General features: G+C 34.2%; 1 protein-coding gene across 5 annotated transcripts in view; it reads right to left on the reverse strand.

Moving 5' to 3' along the window:
- LOC122481407 (sodium channel protein type 1 subunit alpha) overlaps positions 1-21019 on the reverse strand; it is a 150571-nt gene that overhangs the window by 51820 nt on the left and 77732 nt on the right. For 3 of the 5 annotated variants that reach the window (XM_043576942.1, XM_043576941.1, XM_043576943.1), the window contains exons 3-15: positions 19484-19602; positions 17260-17349; positions 15530-15658; positions 13735-13826; positions 12593-12862; positions 9247-9310; positions 8605-8746; positions 7747-7953; positions 5993-6277; positions 4681-5061; positions 3301-3430; positions 2253-2491; positions 730-903 (exon numbers count right to left, since the gene is read on the reverse strand). In XM_043576942.1, the coding sequence (XP_043432877.1) occupies positions 730-903; positions 2253-2491; positions 3301-3430; positions 4681-5061; positions 5993-6277; positions 7747-7953; positions 8605-8746; positions 9247-9310; positions 12593-12862; positions 13735-13826; positions 15530-15658; positions 17260-17349; positions 19484-19602 (2322 nt within the window). The remainder of the gene's footprint in view (positions 1-729; positions 904-2252; positions 2492-3300; positions 3431-4680; positions 5062-5992; positions 6278-7746; positions 7954-8604; positions 8747-9246; positions 9311-12592; positions 12863-13734; positions 13827-15529; positions 15659-17259; positions 17350-19483; positions 19603-21019) is intronic. The other 2 variants (XM_043576945.1, XM_043576944.1) reach the window with 2 other exon arrangements.

Below are 21019 nucleotides of genomic sequence, written 5' to 3' on the forward strand. Positions count from 1 at the left end.
AAGGCATACCAGGCCCAACACTAATATTAACATCTGATTCACAGTAATCTCTGTTGAAAAGATATTCATTTTGCCAATCGAATGCAAAACAACATCATACTGAGGTCCTGCTATAGGTGGAGAAAAATGTTTATTATTCATTAATGCTCCTTTAGGGTACTGACATAGCTGTGCCTGCATTTAAAAATTTGGAGTATTTCCCATACCTATAATTCTTCCCCTGATTTGCAGGGACATATATGTAAACCAATGAGCATGTTAAGTAATCCTACAGATTTTTTTCCTCTCATTTAGAGAAGAAGCATATTATCCAGAGGTAGAATTAGGAATTTTCTGCATGCCCAACTGTGTCTGATCACCATTTACCACTACAAAGGGCTGTTTATATTTTTAAGTGACTATTAAAATGTGATATATTTCATTACAAGTATTTTCTTAGATCCAGAAATATTAACTGTAGTCATCTCTAGAAATGATAATTAGTCACAATTGCAACTGAGTAATATATTAAACTTTACATGACTGTACTTTTTTTTTTTTAAATAAAGGTTTTTCTAAACACACGGAGATAATTTTTTTTTTTTCCATTTAGGGATAGTTTTGATGATGCAAATGTACACAAAGATTTAAAATGTTAATAGTTGTGTAGTAAAACCTATGACAGTACTATATACGAGCTCTGATTGTTGGACAGGTTTAGTTTTTGTTGCTGTTTTGTTTATTTTTTACCAGTCGGAATGAACGGAGAACTGATAATCCTTCCACATTGGCAAGGCCGAGTTCTACCAGGCTAAGTGTCACAATAAAACCATCAAAGATATTCCAGCCTTCTTGGAAATAATAGTAAGGATCCATGGCAATAATTTTCAGAAACATTTCTGCTGTAAAGATCCCAGTGAAAACCTAAGATCAAAACAAAGTTACTCTAATTCCATCAGATAATGATAAAGTAGAATGACATAGTATTTGATAGCAGAACAAAATGTTAATGCTACTTTCCCCATAACGATTCTATTACGAGCTCACATTTGTGTAGTAATGTATAGCTGATAAAAAGGCTCTTATATACTTTATTTCATTTTATCGTTACAGAAATTTATTGTTAGCCATGGACGTGGCTAAGGCAGGCAATATAAATATCACTTTACCGGTGAGGAAACAGGTCTTTACATGGGTGCAATGGTTTCTCAGATATCACACAACTAGAAAATGCCAAAAATTGGACTGGAATGCAAATTTATTTTGAACTAGTATTCCTTCTGTCCCATCAAACTGTCTGTCCCTCCAGACTTTATACAACACAGGTACTGACAAGATCTTGCCCATGATCACTTTTAATTGTCTATAAGCATATTCCCCTTCCCTCAAATCAGATCATTATTATACATGTACATTTATTACTATAATACATGTGTTATATTATCAATTTGTTATGCACGTGAAAAAAATAAATTTACTTCCATAATATAAAAAGCAGACCTTTAAAAATATAAATATTACAACTCAGGATGCTTTACATGTCTTGCTTTTTACCATCAAAAATCTTATACCTCAAAACAAATGTTATGAAAAATACATACATTACTTTAAAGTCTGTTTTCTTTCATCAAATAAAAGCTAATATTCCTAAATTGAGTCAACTGACAAACACTTTAATAATTAATGTTTTTTAAGCACAGAGGAGAAAGAATTAAGTGGCAACCTTTACCAAAAATGGCCTTGCTAATCATATAATACACAAAATATACTAGAGGTTTTCAATATTTGATGGTTTTGATATAGAATGGATGGATAAAACAATACATGTCCTACCTAGCTGCTGGAGGTGGAAAAGCTAAAGACATTTTTGAGATGTTAAATTTTTGCTTATACTGATGATGATGACTAAGCAAAATGGAAAGATCTACTTTTTTTGTTTTTAGTCTTCTACAGCTAGGGAAACTGTGATAATGTCTTTTCAAGAGGTGTGCCCTTAAATTGCTTCTGTATCTTGAAAAATTATAAATATCAATATTGAGTTTCCAAGTAGTACTATAGGCCTATATATTGCTCTCTTTCTTAGCTTTTGCTTTGACATTAAGGGCTATTTATTGTTGGCAAAAGTTAAGGTATAGCCAGCTAGCTATAATTCCAATCTTTTGGGAGCCAGGAGGTAAGAAGGTGGTGAAAAGACTGTGTTAAGCTATAAATGGAAACAGTTTCTCAAACAGAAAATTTGAAGATTGAACACATTTACCTTCCAATATGCTTACCAAGTTTCCTACTGTAAGCACATTATTGAAATGTTCCGTCATTGGATAATGCTCCATGGCCATGAAAAGAGTATTTAAGACAATACAGATGGTGATGGCCAGGTCAACAAATGGGTCCATCACGACCAGGTTGACAATATGTTTCACCTTTAACCAATATGGTGAACAGTCCCAGATTAAGAATATGTTGGAAAATTTATACCAACAGGGTGGGCATTTCTGTCTGGATTCTTCAAGTTCTAGATTAAAAAAAAAAGAACCACCAAAAGATATATTTAATAGATACATATATTTATTTCAGATCCACAAGTCTTCTTTTTCAGTAATCCACACATTTTCATTTGGTACAGAGTCAGCCTCATTTGTATCTAAAAATACTATCGCATTTATTCTTTAGACCCCTGAAGATATTTTTTCAGACATACACATAGGGCAGAGGGAGCAAAGAATAGTTTTTTTCTTGTATGTATCGACAACATGGCTCAATGATTGGCCTGAAGTGAATGGTCTTTTAAATGAAGTTTTTCCATAGGAAAATGAGTTGCAGAAATGTAGATACTGTGTGTAATCCTATGTTAATGTCTGGCTAAGCTGTCATCCTAAGTCTATAAGAGACAGGGTAGGGTTTGATATGAGCCAAGAATCATCTTTTAAATTTGTTTTTGTTCTGTGAAATGACCTGCTCCTCTCCTCCAATCTTGAGAGTATTTTGGATACTATGTTGAAGTCCTAAGCCTAATGGAACAAAAGAGAGGGTCACTGTGACTAATAAGATTAGGAACCTCTAACAAATGCTTTATTCCACATTTTCAAAGAATTATCACACTGGAAAACATTCTTTAGATTTCTAATATCATTGCATTTAAGTAACGTTTTTAAAGTTCCAAGAATATATGAGCAGGTGTAACAAATAATAAATCTTAAATAATACCTATTATATTCTCTTTCTAACATACTGTTTCCAATTTACAAATAGAGATATTTGTTTCAAGTGAGAAAATATAAGTTTACTGAAAATAATTGAACGATAATGGGATGGGTAACAAACCTTCTACTGTATTTGTTAAAATGCTGGCTATACTCATTGCTCTTTGCCTTTGGGAAGGATCTTCTAGAAAGTCCATGGAAACATGGAAAGAACTTGACCTCTTCCTCATCTCAGTTTCAGTGGTTGTTCCCTATAAAGAAAATTCTAATGTATTAAATGATTAACTTGAGCAATATGATAAGCAAATAACCAGATGTGACACAGTGAATTTCATGAAACACATGCATCATGCACTTTCATATTTAGTTGGTGATGGCAGATATTGCTGACTTATTGTATCATTAACCTGGAATATCCAAACTGTCAACCATTCAGTCATACAGCAAAAACTGAGTTTTTTAACCCTCTAATTTCATAATTTTATGAGACATGATGCAATTTTGATACAGTTAATAAATCTATTGAGAGCCATATTTAACAGTTAGCACCAGTTCTGAACTACTAGTAAAAAACTAATAACTTGAAAAGTCATATAAATGATCAGGCATTTTATGTTGAGAAGGTAGCCATTTATTCTTAAAGAAATACAAACGATTGCAACACATGTAGCTGCCATCTCATTATCTGTACACAAGACATAGATGGTCATTGACAACACAAACTGTATGTTAAAAAAGTCACACATGCTGCATGGACAACAGTTTCATCCAGGGTACCAAAGCAATAAGTCATCTAACTCTGACTTAGTCATGCCTCATCATGCTGATATATTTCCAAGTGGTTTCACAGTCTAATAAGAGGCAGCATGTGTTTAGAAATTCCTCATCCTGTATACATTCACAAAAACATAACATACGTTTGTACACAGACAATTCTTTTATCTGTCTGTATTAACAATTTGTGTCTCATCATTTAGATTCATTTTGAGAAGACTTATATCAGCATTTATTTTTTAGAAAGACAAATGTGAATAGTAGAAACTTCAAGATAATAATGAAGCTATCTATTGAGGCACAGTGTTCTTGAAAATCTTCTAAAATAAGGCAGAGCTATATTGAAGAATCTGTTGGAAAGATTTATTATACACCCTTTATACTTAAACATAGGAATCATTCATTTACTTTTATACCAAACTTTAGAGGATGGTCTGCTATCTAATCTCAGCATGGGTATATAGCAAATCCTCCAACTGGAGGCAGTAATTTATGATTGTGCCTAATTTATTCTTAGCAAATTTAATAATTAAATGCATTCGGTGTTATGCAAGAGTGTTGAGGCCTTAAGTTTTAGTTGGTTAGTCTATTAAAGATATTACAAGATGCAGGTGCATTCGCAGCTTGACCAACCAGGAATCATTCTCAAAGGTTCCATTCTGTAGAAACACTGGCTGGTGCAGCAATAATGGGCCAGCCATGCCTGAACTATTTAAAACTTCCTTACATTGTCATCAGTAGCTGGCTTATCTATTATCACCTCTGGCAGAAGCTGTCCAACAGGCGATGTAGGAACTGAAGGTCCACCAACCAAGGAAACCACACCATTGCAATCCACAGTGCTGTGCATCTTCCCATTCACTGGAAACACTGCCAGCATCCGGGAAGACCTACTGGTCTGACTCAGGTTACTGTTGCGCCGCTCTCCATGTCGTCGGGGCACAAACAAGGAGTCTCTCCGGCTCTCATTATCCTCAAAGGTGCTATGCTCATCATCAGCAAAGTCATTCTCTGATCCCACATCCTTTGCTCGCCCTCTAAAGCTGAAAAGGCTTGTTCTGCTATTTCGCCTTGGGGAAAATAGGGAGCCACGGATGCTCAACAAAGACTAGAAGTTTGAAACCAAAAAAAGTACAAGCATATTAATATAGACATTTGAAATGTGCTTTTATTTTGCAAAATTAAGTTGAAGGAGATTCAGTATTCATAACAGGATGTGATTTGTTCCTTTTCATTAACATTCTCATTTTATGTGCTCAAATTAAGTTGGTTTTATAAGAAATTTCTAGACCTTGAGATTATGAATGGGGAGAAGGATCACAATTTAAAGACACTGAAGAAAACTCAAACCCTGAACCAACATTTTCAAGTTCAAAAGCAAACATCCTTAGCACATTACTTTGGACACCATAAACATTCAATAAACATTGGCAGCGTGACCTTCACAAGGCCACATTTGGTCTTATTGCTCTTTCCTTCAAGGAATGCCAACATTTTTCACAAATTGTTTTAGCGCATCTATCTAAAATCACCTTAAATTAATTATTACCCCTATTTCGTCTATAAAGCACAGACTTCTGAAATTCAGAGTCATGTGCTTTTTCATAAAGCATATCACAACTGAAGTTTTCAGAAGCACGAATGCTGGTTTATAAAGAAGTTAGGGGGAAAAGGCAACATAAAATAACCAAAAAAAGTACTGATCAGCTAACCCTACATCCAAATTTTTTTTTCATTAAAAAGGTCAAGGAACAGAAAGATTAAATGTCATTAGCTTCAACAGGTATCAGCAGATAGTATCAGGAGGAGAATCCAGTCTTCTGAATTTCAACCCAGTGTTATCCCAACTACACAAAGCTGCAGACTTACATATATGTGGAGTAAAATTTTCTCATAGCTATCTAAAGAAAGGGTAGATTTAAATATAAGAAACATGGCAGTCAATTCAGTTGATGACAATTCATGAATCTGGTTTAATTCTCCCCCTCTTCAGTGTTCTGATTTTCAGTCATGCAGCAATGAACTCAGCAGTGCCGTACCTGGTGTGGGGAGGAGTACCTCTTTTCATATGTCAGTCGATTCCCTTCGATGGAGAAGCGAAACCCTTTCCTTCTGATGCTGTCTTCAGACTCAGATTTATGGAATTCATCCTCATCTTTCTCTTCCCCACCAGACTGCTCTTTCTGTTTTCTTTTCTTTCTCCGATTTCTTCTTTCCTTAGCACTCTTGGAACTCAACTTGGAGGCTTCAGATGAGCTGTCGGAGAGCCCACCTGCGGCGCTAGGTTCTCTGGAATGCTCTGAGGCAGTTACAGCTGCTGCCTGCTACATTAAGGAGAAATGATTTTAGTATGGCATTAGAGAAGACTTTATCTTCTTAAGCTCAAGTGTTTGCATAACATTTAAAAAACACATTTAACCTGCTGAAGCTGATCTTCCATAGAAGCAGCTCTGTCTGCAAGTAATAAATGGGACTTTTCCCCCTTTCTATCTAACGAAGGCTTTCAGGGTTAACGTGGTTTTATCTCTGTTAACATTTACTATGTTTATATTATGCTGTACAGGCCACATATTCAAAAGGACCAATCAGGCATCGATAAGAACATAAACTCATATTACTTTTTGGGATTTGAATTACTCTAAAAATTGGTATTTAATTAGCACTGTCTTCTCTGAAAAAGAAACTGTGGCATGGAAGAAAAGTTATTGACTTACCTGAGCTCATACCCAAAGGGAGTAGGAATGAGATAAAGAGCTGAGGTCCTCTCCCCAGTTATTGAAGTTGCGTTATCAAAATATTATCAATGAAGGTGGTAAAATCCCTTTCTTGCCCTCCCCCCCATAATCTTCTAACCAGAACACTGGAGAAAAGACAGTCAACATTTTCCACTAAACAAGACAAGACATTTAGTTCTCCAAATACCAACCCCAGCTTCTTTCACTCAGCACCGGTTCTTGCTGGATACGTGGGCATGGAATGAAAACAATGCTTTTGATCATAGCTTATACTGGTGCTCAGTCAGTATGTTTTGATATTACCTTTGTTCCCAGAGTGTCCTCAATACAAGGACTCTTGCAAATAAATTAATATTTCCCAAACAGCTTTATTCTAAAGTAAAATCAATGAGCTTTTATGTTAAATGAAAAGCATGAGAGAATATAGAAGTGATAGCACAGGCATTTCATTATACAATGAGTATCAACACCTCTCTATAAGAACAAGAAATCCTTAGATCACCTGGTCTCCATAAAATTGGTGACTTTCATATGCCTACTGAATGTTGCTTTGTCATAGAACATTATATTATTTCATCACTTCCTCATTTATTATACAAGGCAATTAAGCCACATTAAAAACAATATATTTTTGGTTAAAGAAAAGACTAGATTATCTTTTAAGAGCCAGATGAACATCTTTATATATAATAACCAACACATTTTTTTTTCCCAAGAAAAGATGACTTCTTAGGATTTTCTCCTATACCCATTCAGTGTTTTTTCCTCGAGAAGACTCAGCATCACATTTTCCCTTTTAAAAATCTTAAAACATTAAAATAGCATGAGAGGGTTCCACTGTGGTCAATATTGCAGACATCTTAGAAAAAAAATGAAACTAAATGATCTATAGATGATCAAAATGTAGAAATTATTACTAATCTGCCATCATTACCAGTTTCTCTTAAGTGGAGTCAGTTATCTGTCTCTCACTTTCTCTCCAGTGTTTTTGCAACAACCAAAACAATAAAAAAGAATTGTACCATGAGACAGGACATATTTGATTTTGATGAATTTACCTGAGCTGCCTCCTGTTGCTTTTTAAGCTGTTCAAGCATCTGCTGAAATTCAGCCTCTTTCTGTTCTGCCTCTTCCAAGGTGGCCTGATTCTGTTCCTCATAGGCCATGGCCACCACAGCCAGGATCAAATTTATCAGATAGAATGAGCCCAAGAAAATGACCAGCACAAAAAATATCATGTATGTTTTTCCAGCAGCACGTAATGTCTGAAAATAAAAACATTAGAATTATTTTTTCAGTATTATTTCACTGACTAGTGGCTTTAACTTTTACTTGTGTGTCATGTAGGACCCTTGACATAAATAATAATTACGATGGTCACACCCCCTTCTGCCTCCTTGACTGTTTCTTTAACCTCATCCTTTTCCTTCTCCTCTAACTCATGCATTTACATTCAGATCTCCTGGAGGGAATTCTTGGATGCACCAGGAATAAAATGGAATCAAACGAAATACCATAGAGATTCCATCAAAGAGCTGAGCCTGTGATAAAAGTCAAGGAAGACATCAAAGTTATCTTTCTATATCTGCTTATTGATTTTCATCACCTGCCACCTGAGGAATAATATTTGAGTGGGCAGATGGAGCTGAGGGGAAGGTGTGCCTTCTGTTTGAGAGGACCTGTGTCTGGAAATGGTGGAAAATAAGTTTTGAGCCAAAGGGAAACGAGAGGGAATTGCTATCCTGTCATCACGATGCTTAATATGTGTTATAATCAATAGGATAAAGAAATTCAAATCTCCCAATTTCAAGTTCTGTTCCTTCTGCTATATTATGCTGTGATTTGGAAGTCAGCACTAAGGTGTTTTTCTTATATGTTTCTACTTAAATGCAGTATGTATCTCTTCAGGTTCTCACCAGTTGATAAAGATTTTCCCAGAAGTCCTGAGTCATCAGTCGAAACAGAGACAAAAAAGCCCAGCTGAAGGTATCAAAGCTTGTGTAGCCATAATTAGGATTTCTACCAGCTTTCACACACATATATCCTTCTGGACATTGGCTATAAATGGGACAAAAGAAAGTATATGAAGTTCTGTTGTCTTTTTATTCCGATAGCATGCTATACTTATAACATTGTCTAGCCAGGAAAATTGGCTGTTTCAAGGGATGGAAGTTATCACAAGAGATAGAGCATGATAAATAATATACATTTCCCAACTTCTGACAACATAATTTTACTAGCCACTTGATGTCATCATTAAAATATTACCTAGCATTTTAAATAATATTTTACAAAACTACTTTCTGTTGATAATTAGCATTTTAACATATTCTAGTTCATTTTCTCTACTGGGAAGCCTCTAGAGTCATCTTCTAGTTCACACATACTCATCTAAGGGACACAGCATTAAAGCAAAAGTATTATTCCTTGTTTTATGAAACATAAAAACTTGCCTAACCTTTAAATAATCCCTCACCTTAGAGGTAGCCTGAATTATAGCAAATAAGTATTAATAAAGTACACACACATACACAAACACACACAGATTATTGGCTTACCCTGCATCAGAGCTGTTTCCACACAGTAGGGCATCCAAAAGACCCTCCAGAAAATAATGATACCCTGTTTAGGAAAGAGTAAGTCATATGAAGAGTATTTGCATTACACTGCAAAATGAAAGCAAGATGAGGCCCCAACTTTTAGGATTCATAGAATGATTTAAAATATGTTATATAATTCCCTGAAAGACATTGGGATTTGCCATTTCATTTTTCCCTCAAAATACTAGATATTATAGTAAGGGGATTGATTACTTAAGAGAAGAAAGCATTTGTTCTTTATGAGTATAAAATTAGCAATAATTTAGGTGCTAACCTAAAAATTTAAAAAGCATCAAATGTTTTTTTCTATTACCCTCGTGAAAAATAAAAATTTCATTCTGTAAAAATAGATAAGCATGACAGAGATTCCTTTGTTTTTCAAAATAGCCACATATTTGAAAACAAAGGGATTATATATTTTCTCTCTACTATGTTTTTAAACACTATTTATAAATGTTTAACAACTGATTATGATTTGCATTCTATCAACGTCCAGATATATTCTGCTTACAGTAAAGGTGCATAAAACAGGCCAGCTACTAAAAGAAATGAAACAAAAAATAATGTTAAATAGTAAAGCTAAAATAATTACTAGAGGTGAATACTATAGTATCTCAAAGCTTTCTTTTGCTGGCAAATTCTTTAGATTCTTTTAATATCCAGTTGAAGTGTCACTTCTGTGAATTGTTCCTTGATATTCTCTATTTCCTGCCCACTAAAGATTGGCAAAATTAAGAACTCCTCTCACTGTGTTACCAGTAATATGTAGCTACTTATATTATTATTAAACTCATTGTCCTATATTGTAATTATTTGTTTATAAAAATTATTACTCCTTGAAAGAAAGTCTAATCATTGATTATTTCCATATTACTATTGTTGGGACTCAGGAGTCTATCAATAAATTTTATTGAATAAATAAGGACAGGGAAGACAAAAAGAGAAATGTAAGGAATTAAATCATCATTTGAAAAATGTATTCGAATATAATTGACAATGTTACATTAGTTTCAGATGTACAACATAGTGATTCCATAAGTGTATACACTATGCTGTGTTCACAAGTGTAGCTACCTTCTGTCCTGATATATTGCTATTATGATATCATTGACTGTATTACTTATGTGGTGACTTTTATTTCTGTGACTTATTCATTCCGAAATTGGAAGCCTATATCTCCCACTCCCTTTCACCCATTTTGCCCAACCTGCCACTCCTACCCTTCTAGCAACCATCAGTTTATTCTCTGTATTTATGCTTTTTGTTTATTTATTAATTTGTCATTGTTTTTGTTTTTGTTGTTTTTTTTTAGATTTCACTTATGTGTGAAATCAGATGGTATTTGTTTTCCTCAGTCTGATTTATTTCACTTAGCATAATACCCTCTAATTGCACTATTGAGTACATACTCAAAGAAAGTGAAAACACTAATTTGAAAAGATATATGCATCCCTATGCTTATTGAAGCATTATTTATAGTAGCCAAGATATGGAAGCAGCCCAAGTGTCCATCAATAGATGAATGGATAAGGAAGATGTGTTGTGTGTATACACACACACACACGCACACACACACAATGGAAATATTACACAGCTATAAAAAAAGGATGAGATCGTGGCATTTAAATAATCATTTTTTTAAGAAAAAAAATTTTGGATTTTGTAAAAAGAAATATTTCCTAGATGTTAAATTTTCAGAGAAATTTGTTCTATGCATAATTCTATAAGGTATACAAAAACCACATAATGGGAAATAACTTTCATTTCCAATGTCTTACTTCTTTGAACATCGACAAGAAAATTTAGACAGAATTCCTTAATTTTTAATTAAAATTAAATGAAGTGAAAAATATGAGAGTTTCTGGATGAATTCTTGATATCAGGTATTTATAAATGAAGTTTTAACCATTAAAGTCAATGATCTAGAAGCTTAATCTGAAGAAAATACAACTTTCAGTCATAATATTTATCTTTAATTTTAATAAATTTAATTTTCTATTACTTTCAAAGACAAACATTTTATTTGTATTTGCATTTAATTAATTAATTTATTTATACAAAATATTTAATATAATTTATTGTCAAGTTAGCTAACATACAGTGTATATATACAGTGTGCTCTTGGTTTGGGGAGTAGAATCCCGTGATTCATCACTTACATACAACACCCAGTGCTCATCCCAACAAGTGCCCTCCTCAATGCCCATCACCCATTTTCCCCTCTCCCCTGTCCCCCCATCAGCCCTCAGTTTGTTGTCTGTATTTAAGAGTCTCTTATGGTTTGCCTCCCTCTCTGTTTGAAACTATTTTCCCCCTTCCCTTCTCCCATGTATTTGTATTTGCATTTGACTTAAAACAATCTATTCAACAAATGGATTATCGTTAGGCAAAATGATAAGTATGGATTTTTAGAGCTGAAAATAAATCTGATATTTATGATTTCTTTTACTTTGACTCTAAGAGAAATGGAGTCCAAGTACATATTCACTAGAGAATAAACCTTAGATGACATCTTCATAGTCAGTTCCTTGATCTTAGCCAAGAGAAAAAAATAACAGATTTCAGGGAGTTGATGACAGCAGTAGACTTATTGGCATCATATGAGTGAATAAAGAACAATTTTATGTATTGCTTTGACACACAAATTCTTAACCTAGAGGTTTCCAACATGTGCAAATTACTTGTTGGCATATCACTAATGTCATGAAAGAGTTAATCTGTATGAATCAAGGTATTTTATATATCTACAATTATAAAAAGATACTGATTTGTTTTTAAAATTATGCTGTCATTACTTTAAGAATTATCCAACTACCAGTAATTTTTTTATGACTAAGTCTACTTGTTCCACACAACCAATCACTAAGGTTTTCTTTCTTTGATTTTTTTGTTAAGAATTACTCATCACCTTCAAATAATAAAGATAAACACCCATCTAAAGTCTAAGTTTCATATATTTAATATTTTTCTTTAAAAAGGACATTCCTTTTTCCTGTGAATCATGTTCTGTCTCTGCTCTTGTAACATTGCTACTGGTGAATACTAAAACCAAATAAAAGAGAAAATTTTACTTACTTTCTTTGCAGCTGAATTCCTTAGTCTCCCATATAATGATATAACACACAATGGCACTTGGAGTCAAAATTAGAATAGTTATCAATAAAATAATTAAAGGTATGTGCAAACCAATGGTCAGGTGATTACGAGATCACAACCCGCTGTGCAATCATTTTAAGAAAATCTTTCATGCCTTGGTGGAAGGCAGGTCAACAATGAAAAAATAAATCTACATAACAATTCTTACTTGAATCTTGAATATACGATTTCCAGTCAAACTCAGTGTGAGTTTCATTGACAAGTGTGCCATTGTAATTCATGGTTACATTCTTCTCTATAGTGTGTTCCTCCAGGGAAGCATTGGTGGGAGGCCATTGCACACATTTATTCCGCAGGTTGCCCATGAACAGCTGCAGCCCAATCAGTGCAAACACGCTCAGACAGAACACAGTCAGGATCATGACATCGGAGAGCTTCTTCACTGACTGGATCAGGGCCCCCACGATGGTCTTCAGGCCTTAAAGAAAGAAGGCTATAACTATGGAGACTTAGAACATTGGAAATAACAAAAGGCCCACACAGTTTTCTTGAAAACATAGATTCCATGCATAAATTTGAAAATAATTGCAATGCCAGTGGAAGAACAACACTTCCTGGGAGGCTGAAGTGCTAAGGAAATGAACTCCAGAAACATAAAGATCCAAACAACAAAATGAAGATCATCTTCCATTATGTCGAGAGAGAATAATGGGAGGTTTATGATCTTCATGAAGGGTTTTGTATTTCTCCATTTTGCTAATGAAACTCACCCCATACTTTCATTAGGGTTAGTTATCCATTTTAAAACAAGTTACCTGAATACATATTTTACAATGCCTATTTATAAGTAGGAAAAGTTTTGCTATAACTCGGGAGGAGGTTTAGGATATAATTGGACTTGAAGATAATAAATCCTCCGTACAGACTCATGCTATTCTTCATTATCTTATTTCCTTGCCTTATAAAGCATTATTAGGATTTACATTGTACATACAATATCATCAATACCTACAATGAACAAGAAATTACAAATTGGTACATTCAGTTGGGACCAAATCCCTGGTACAACTGACAATGGAGAGAAAAATACATGACATCTCTAAGGGCAAATCACACATGGACTATATACTGCATTATCTCATGCTAAACTCCTACGCTGATAAAAAGTGAAAAAACATAAAAACTTATGTCCAATGATAAGAATCATTTCCTATAAAACACTTGATTTTGATAATGATTTTGATTATTTTATTATGACTCCTGAATTTCTGTAATGTTGACTGTCAAGCAAAGAAGATGTTGCTGAAAAGACATAATGGATAGGCCCCGGATGTTTAACCTAGCTCTCACCTGGAATGACTGAAATTGTTTTCAGGGCTCGGAGAACTCTGAATGTTCTCAGCGCTGAGACATTGCCCAGGTCCACGAACTCTGTCACGTATCTGTAATAGGGAGTTCACACACAGACACAATAACAGGATACAAAGAAAGAGCTGTAGGTACAAGGAGCCTTATGGTTCACACCAATCACTCCTTACCTGGAGTTACAGAAATAGTTTTCAAAGCTCTCAAGACTCTGAAAGTTCGAAGAGCTGAAAAATTGCCTAGGCTTACAAATTCTGTTACATACCTGTAGAATTAAATCAGAGTTATTCAAGATTTAGGCAGGATTTATATTATTTGCTTGGGTCTTTTATAAAGACCTTCTTGGTGATTCTAAATGATAATATCGTATGTAGCAATTTAGAAATTAGAGTCAACTGCTATGGTTTTCTTTACTCACATCATTTAAGGCCGTTTGCTGTACGTAAACTTCATAAAGTGTATAATCCTGTTGCTACGTTGGCTAGCAATATAATCAACAGCTTGTGTAACTGAGGAGAATTAAATCAATAGAAAATTAAATCTTGGCTGTTGTTTCAGGGTTTCAGTTAGAATGAACTATGTGAAATCACCTAAGAGAAATTTAGGCAGGAAAAGGCAGATTGCCTTACTAACTATCTGGACATGGAAAGGTTTTCCTAGTGTAACTCCTAAGTGAAAGTTAGGCAAGTTCAGAACAAGATCTTATGATCTGCTGTTATTGCTACTTTGTTTTCAAAAAACAGTTGTCCCAATATGCTGTCTTTTGAACGGTGCCCCGAGGGAATGGTGAAGAGTTGGCTCATCTGGACGAGACATGGAATTAAAGATGAGACAGGCAGCATTTGTAGACCTCCGTATGTCATTCCTACTTCTGATCCTATCTACCTCGCTGTGCCTGTAGGAGGCCAAGAAGTCAGCTCCTGAAGGAACGCTGAGGGCAAGTGGGCATGGGCCACCATCCTCCACACATATTTCACCTACTTCCGAATGGCCTTCGATTCCTTTTCTGAATCTCTTCTTCCTTGGGAAAGTTTACCACAAGAAAAAACAAGGACAGGGATGAAGAAATTGTGCATATTACCGAGTGTATCTGGATGGAAGATGAGGATAGGAAGGTTTATGTAGAGGGTAATGAGATGAAGAAAATCATAAAGGGAAAGAGGAGAAGAAGAAATGGGATCAGGTGAGGAATAGGAAGAGACAGAATGTGTCTGCTCATAAGTCTTAAAGATCAATTTGCTGATGAAATAATAATTTACTATATTAAATACATAATATATTAAGGACCTCATTTGTTCTATTAGTTTGATCTGTCAGAAATTTTGGATGCTCAGAGATAGTTATATTATTCTACCAAACTAATAAAAGAAGACAGAGAGAATACGTAACACGGGTAAGCTCAGTGAAAATTTGTGCAGCCAACAGAGTGGTTTCTGACTCTAATTTTTAAAAGCCATTTTCACATATGTATTCTGAATACACCTGTGCCTTCAAATTGTGTGCATGTGGGAGGGACTTGTGTGTCTGTTGAACAAGTGGCATGTGTGAAATCTGCTGACATATTTCTTACATGTGGAAATTGTAACTTCAACCGCTGCAGAGGCTGTGTGCCCAAGTGAAATGTCACTTGGACCTCTGTTGTGCTAAACAAAATCAGGAGCTTAAATGTATACATCACACCAAAATATTTTTCGGTTAAAGCAAGCTTAGTCTTTAAAAACATAAGCACTCATAGAAAGCCCAACCATATTCTGCCTTGAAGATTCAAAAAGGCACTTACGCAAATGTAATGACAGTGAAGTCGAGCCAGTTCCATGGGTCCCGAAGGAAAGTAAAATCTTCTAAACAGAAACCCCTTGCAATAATTTTTATAAGTGATTCAAAAGTATATATTCCTGTGAAGGTGTACCTGGAGGCAAGCATCCAAAAAAGACTTGATAAAGCAATAATTTTCTTTTATAGCATATCAATTTCTTATCACTCTGTCAGTGGAAGAGATGAACATTAAAAAAGGGAATCTAAGTAGGTGGATGTTATTTTCATGAAAATAAAACATATCCCTAAATTTAAATTCCTTCCCTCCCATATGAAGGGTTGTTTTTTGAGGGTCCTAAAAGTGGAGTGAGAAATACAAGCTGTATGAAGTCTATGTGGCTACTGCTTGAAATGTCTTGGTATTGACATAAGTGAATAGAACCTCCTGAGAATTATCCAGTACATTCATGTAATGGAGTAGCCAATCAATACTATTGCAGAAGCATAAAATGATATTCCTTTAGAAAGTAAAAAACTAATTTCAATCATGTTTAATGAATGAGAGAACATTGACAAATTAGCAAGTCTTGTGGTTTTCCCTTTCTAGAAGATAAGACAGTTCACTAACTTGGAAAAAGGATTTTGTTAACATCCGATAGGATAATTCTAGGGTCTTATGAGGTAAAATTTAATTTAGAATAAAATGTTGGGCTAATTCAGAAATGTACATGTTTCCAAAGTTTTAACCTTCTACTCAGAAGTTAGAGAACAAAATTACAGAAACCAGTGGGACTGAAGACCTATGGGTCTAACATGTTAACTTCAACACCTTAGGAATTCTTTGTATATAAATTTTATTACATCCTGTTTGGATCTCTGTTTCTTTTATAATTGGTTCCAACCTGGAAGTGTCCAGGTAGAGAAGAGGCTCTTGGGAATACCCTCGTGGTTTTGTTTTCAGGGTCAGCAGCCACAGAGCAAAAGAGGTTACAACCTGGGCAGGATGAAGAGCCCTGGCAGAAATTAACACAAATCCAGCCTCTCTGCCATAGAGGTAACCCAGAACAGAGTCATCAGTGCAGTTAGTAATGCTTTAAGTTTCCACAAACACTACCCTTTCACTTCAGTTAGTTTAACCCTCAGTTTAAATGGAATTTTCAAGTTGTAAAACCCCAAATTTGGGGATTTTTTTTTCAGTGAATTTTTTGATGACAGTACTTGAAACTGATTTAGGCCTGACAAGAAGTAGATGTGCCTGATGGAAATGAAAACCCAATGAGGATCAACATTGTCTTCTCACGGCATGTGTAACATTCCCTTGTAAATTCTGAACTCATTGAATTCATCTGGAAATTTAATTGGAGTCAAGGTTTACCATATTGGCTCTCTTCTGCAATTGCTTTCATCACATTTGCTTTGGCCACTGTAGATCCTAAAGGAAATACGGTGAGTGTCTGAGAATATTGGCCTTCTGATAACCATCATATACAGGTGAAAGACAGATATTAGATCCAACAACACCACCAGGCCTGAAAGCAAATGTCATTTGTCTTCCTGCTTTGTACTTGTGCCTAGAGATGGCTTTAATAAAAATATTCTTCAGTTTTATTTAGAAGGTACACTGAGGCATAGTTTCAAAATCTGTATCTATATATAGATATAAATATACATGTCTATATGTCTACATATCTATATAGTCATATTTATAACACACACATACACATAGTAGGTGGTTTCAACATAAATTGAACTTACTCTACATTCTTTGTCCAGTCAGGAGGATTACTCATTGTCATAAACACACAGTTCGTCAAAATAGTGCACATAATTAGCATGCTGAATAATGTAGATTATTGTTAAGGAACACGCAAAAGAAAATCCAAATTCATGTATTATATTATATAAAACAAACATTGAAAGATTAAACTGCAGTTTAGCCAGGATACAGTGACTAATACACTGTGGGTAATTATCTAATTTCTTCAAATTTCAGTTTTGTCATTTGCAAAATGTAGGTAATAATATCAACCTTCAGAGTAGTACTATAGATTAAGTGAGATAGTGTACAGTGTGTTGTATAGATTGAGATAATGTATAATGTTTATATAAGTATGAAGTATTGTTTTAATACTATTACTGAACCAATATATTTGCCTCCCAGAGGAGTTTAGTGGGAAAGCTGTGCAAAGTAGAGTAGTACAGTTTTTGGGCAGAGAAGCCTGATTTGAATTAATTCAGGTGGCTAAAATAGCAAATTGTTAAGGAAGGCACATATAAGCAATACTGTAATTTCTTAAGTACATATTATATATATATATATATTTTGTGTGTGTAAAAAAACCCCATGTAGTCAGAGTACAGCATGGTCCTGGGTCAGGTTGCTCTATTTTGACTGAGTTTGAACAAGTTCAGCAGCACTGAATACAAGTAGAAGTGAAAATCCCCAAAGGCCAGGACTTAATGTGACATGAATGTAATTAAAATTCAACATAAAAGTGATCTTGGGCAATTCACTCAGCCACTCTTGCCACGGAATCTTATGTCTCCAGTGACTTTCATACAAGGTAGCTAATCAAGTGTAGACTTGGCCGGCTTCAGGTGCAGATGAAATTTGTTAAAATGTGGAAGGTTCTTGGAACAGGCCTATATATTAGTAAATATCATCCAAGTGTTAGCTAAAACAAATGACTAAGACATAACAGAGCTGAAAGGGACCTTGAAAAAAACAACTAGTCTAATCACTACATTTCAGAAATCAAAGAAATAAGGCCCAAGCTCTAGGGAAATTAGATAACTTGGCTGAGGACTAGAACACAAGTTTCCTGCCTTCATATCCAATATTCTTTCCACTACAGTTAACTGCCCAAATAAAAATTTTCCAGAAGTGAAAAAGGAAGTTTTCATCAAATGACCACATGATGGCACTAGGAATACAAACTAGGATAAGGTAACCTCCATAAACATAAGAACCTTGAACATATTATTTGTTTCAAATCTTCTAATAATTAAAAATGGCATATTTATGCCACTAAGGAATCTCTTGCCATCAGGTTAAAAGTAGAAATGGCCTTTTCAGTTTTATAATCTTTTTTTTAAAAAAATCAGGTATCATGCATTTATGAAAATTACAACAGTAGTTCTACATTTATCATCACCAAAGCCATCAAATGAGACATAACCAGAAATAAAGTTTTTGCCAATGATATGAATACCTAAATTTAGTTGGAGTCCTTTTTAACACCAATGGAAATTGCAAAGTCAAATCCCTAAAGATCGTTTGGTAATATAATCTCAGCTTCTTTCATTAACTCCCAGAGTCGTTACTAAGCAATCCGTTTTACATGACAGAGTCATAATTCAATGACTTACATTTGAAATTCAGCCAATATTTCCATATTTCCTCATGAATTTCATTTGGAAAGTTCAAGAATTAACTAAGTATTGGCCAAAGCCGCCTGAAATTCTCCCATAGAAAATATACTTAAAGGTTTATTCTAAGGTAAACTAAAATGTTTTATCTAATAGGTATGTCTAAACTTGGCTCTAGAAATATATTTCTCTGTTATTATATCATTACTTATTGCAAATTCTAGATAATCACAAATTTTGTGGTAAAGATGGTAAAGATACATATGGCCATCTAAAATTAGATTTGTAAGACTCAATCCATACAAGTATTTTTAGGAAGATACATATATCTGTATATAAAGTGTTAAAGGCTAGGTATAATATATATTTGAAAGATAAATATATATGTGCATATGTATATATGCATATATATAATGTTAAAGACTTTGTAAGTTTCAGTGACATATCTATGACCAATAAACTGTAAGAATAAGGCTTATATGACAAAAGATACAAAATGAGAGTAATAAAAGCCACAGAACATGGACATTTCCCAAGCTAATTTTATATTTAGCTACAAAGCACTTATAGATTACACACATAGTTACTATGGATCATTTCAAAAGGATATGAATGTACCAAAATCTTAATAGCTATTTTCCTAAGAGGATTGAAGGGAGTTAAAATGTACAGGGCAGAGGTGGCACTGAACCGGAAGATGGCCTTCCCTTTATTCAATACTATAAAAGTCTGTAAGACAGGAACACAACATACAAGTATAAAAGTATAAACCATTTAAACTCTATTGCCTACTTCTGTTATTTGTCATAATGAATTATTCCAATGTTGCAGCTTTTAAAGTACACCATGCAGACAAACGGTTACTTTTACAGGACTGTTAGAGTCCTTTAGAGAGGACATTCAATGGTGTCATCTACCTTTTACCTGATACTTACCTGCAATTTTATCATACATAAGGTATTTGGTCAAGAGAATTGGTTTATTTTGTTAATATCTTAAACATCTGACTTGAATGAAAGTCTTAAATCGGTGCGTATTTTATTTCTTTCTAAAATTCTTAAGACACTACATTTCTTTATAGTGATTTCAGCTTTCCCAATTCGAATATCTTGAAAATTAATCCTATAGAATGCAAAATCATTCAATAGAACTAGTACTTTTTTCAAAGTTATTTTTAACCATTTATTCTTAAAATAAATCTTATCATCTATTGGTAATAGGAAATAAAAACAGCCACCATAAGACCCGCTCTTGAGCTAGATGGACACAATCCAATAATTGATTTTTGGAAGCCAAGCTCCTTGGAGAGTATCTGTTGACTGGGAGTGCTAAATTCTGTATTGGGATTTCTGAGTTAGCTGACACATTGAATTCTAATCCCAATTGACTGCTCATCTCATGTAGTGCTTTTTTAGTATGAAGGAAAAGCTCAAAGCCCCTGAAGAATTTAGGATCCATGAACGTGAATGGAATTGCATTCCAAATATTAGATATATTTGAGAGCAATTAGCAATGTTCAGGCAAAAAAAAATAAAGTAACAATACACAATAGCATAAATAACATAATGAAGGATTCTGACTCAGTGTTTCTTAAGGCATTTACTAATAATAACATAACATAAAATTTACCCTCCTAATCATTTCTAAATGTATTGTTTGGTACTGATTTTTAAAAAGAATGTATTATATGGCTTATTATAGTAAAGTACCTTAGCATCTTTTAAATATAATTAGTTCAATAAAAATTTCATTACTACAACTCCTCAGGATAACATTCACTGCATGAAGTGACTTCAAAACCGAAGAAAAAGTTCAAAATTGGTGGTGGAGGAGAAAAGGCTGATAAGTAGCGTCTAGTTTGAAACAGTCTTCTCTTTACAACCCAAGACTGTAGAAAATTTGATTTTGTGCCTCCGAACATATTTCAAAACATAACATTTTGACTGGTTCAGGAATGAAATTCTATATATGAAATATCACTTTAAAGATACATTTATATGAGTCTAACTCTTCATACATTAGTGCTGGTCATAATTATCACTTAGCTTTTCATATATAGTTACCAAACTCAGTAACATTTATTGAGCCCCTATATGATAAGGTGTTAATATTATGAGCATTGCAAACACCTGGACGGTAGTATGGA

The sequence above is a fragment of the Prionailurus bengalensis genome, chromosome C1 (genome assembly GCF_016509475.1).
Source record: "Prionailurus bengalensis isolate Pbe53 chromosome C1, Fcat_Pben_1.1_paternal_pri, whole genome shotgun sequence".
Lineage (NCBI taxonomy): Eukaryota > Metazoa > Chordata > Mammalia > Carnivora > Felidae > Prionailurus > Prionailurus bengalensis.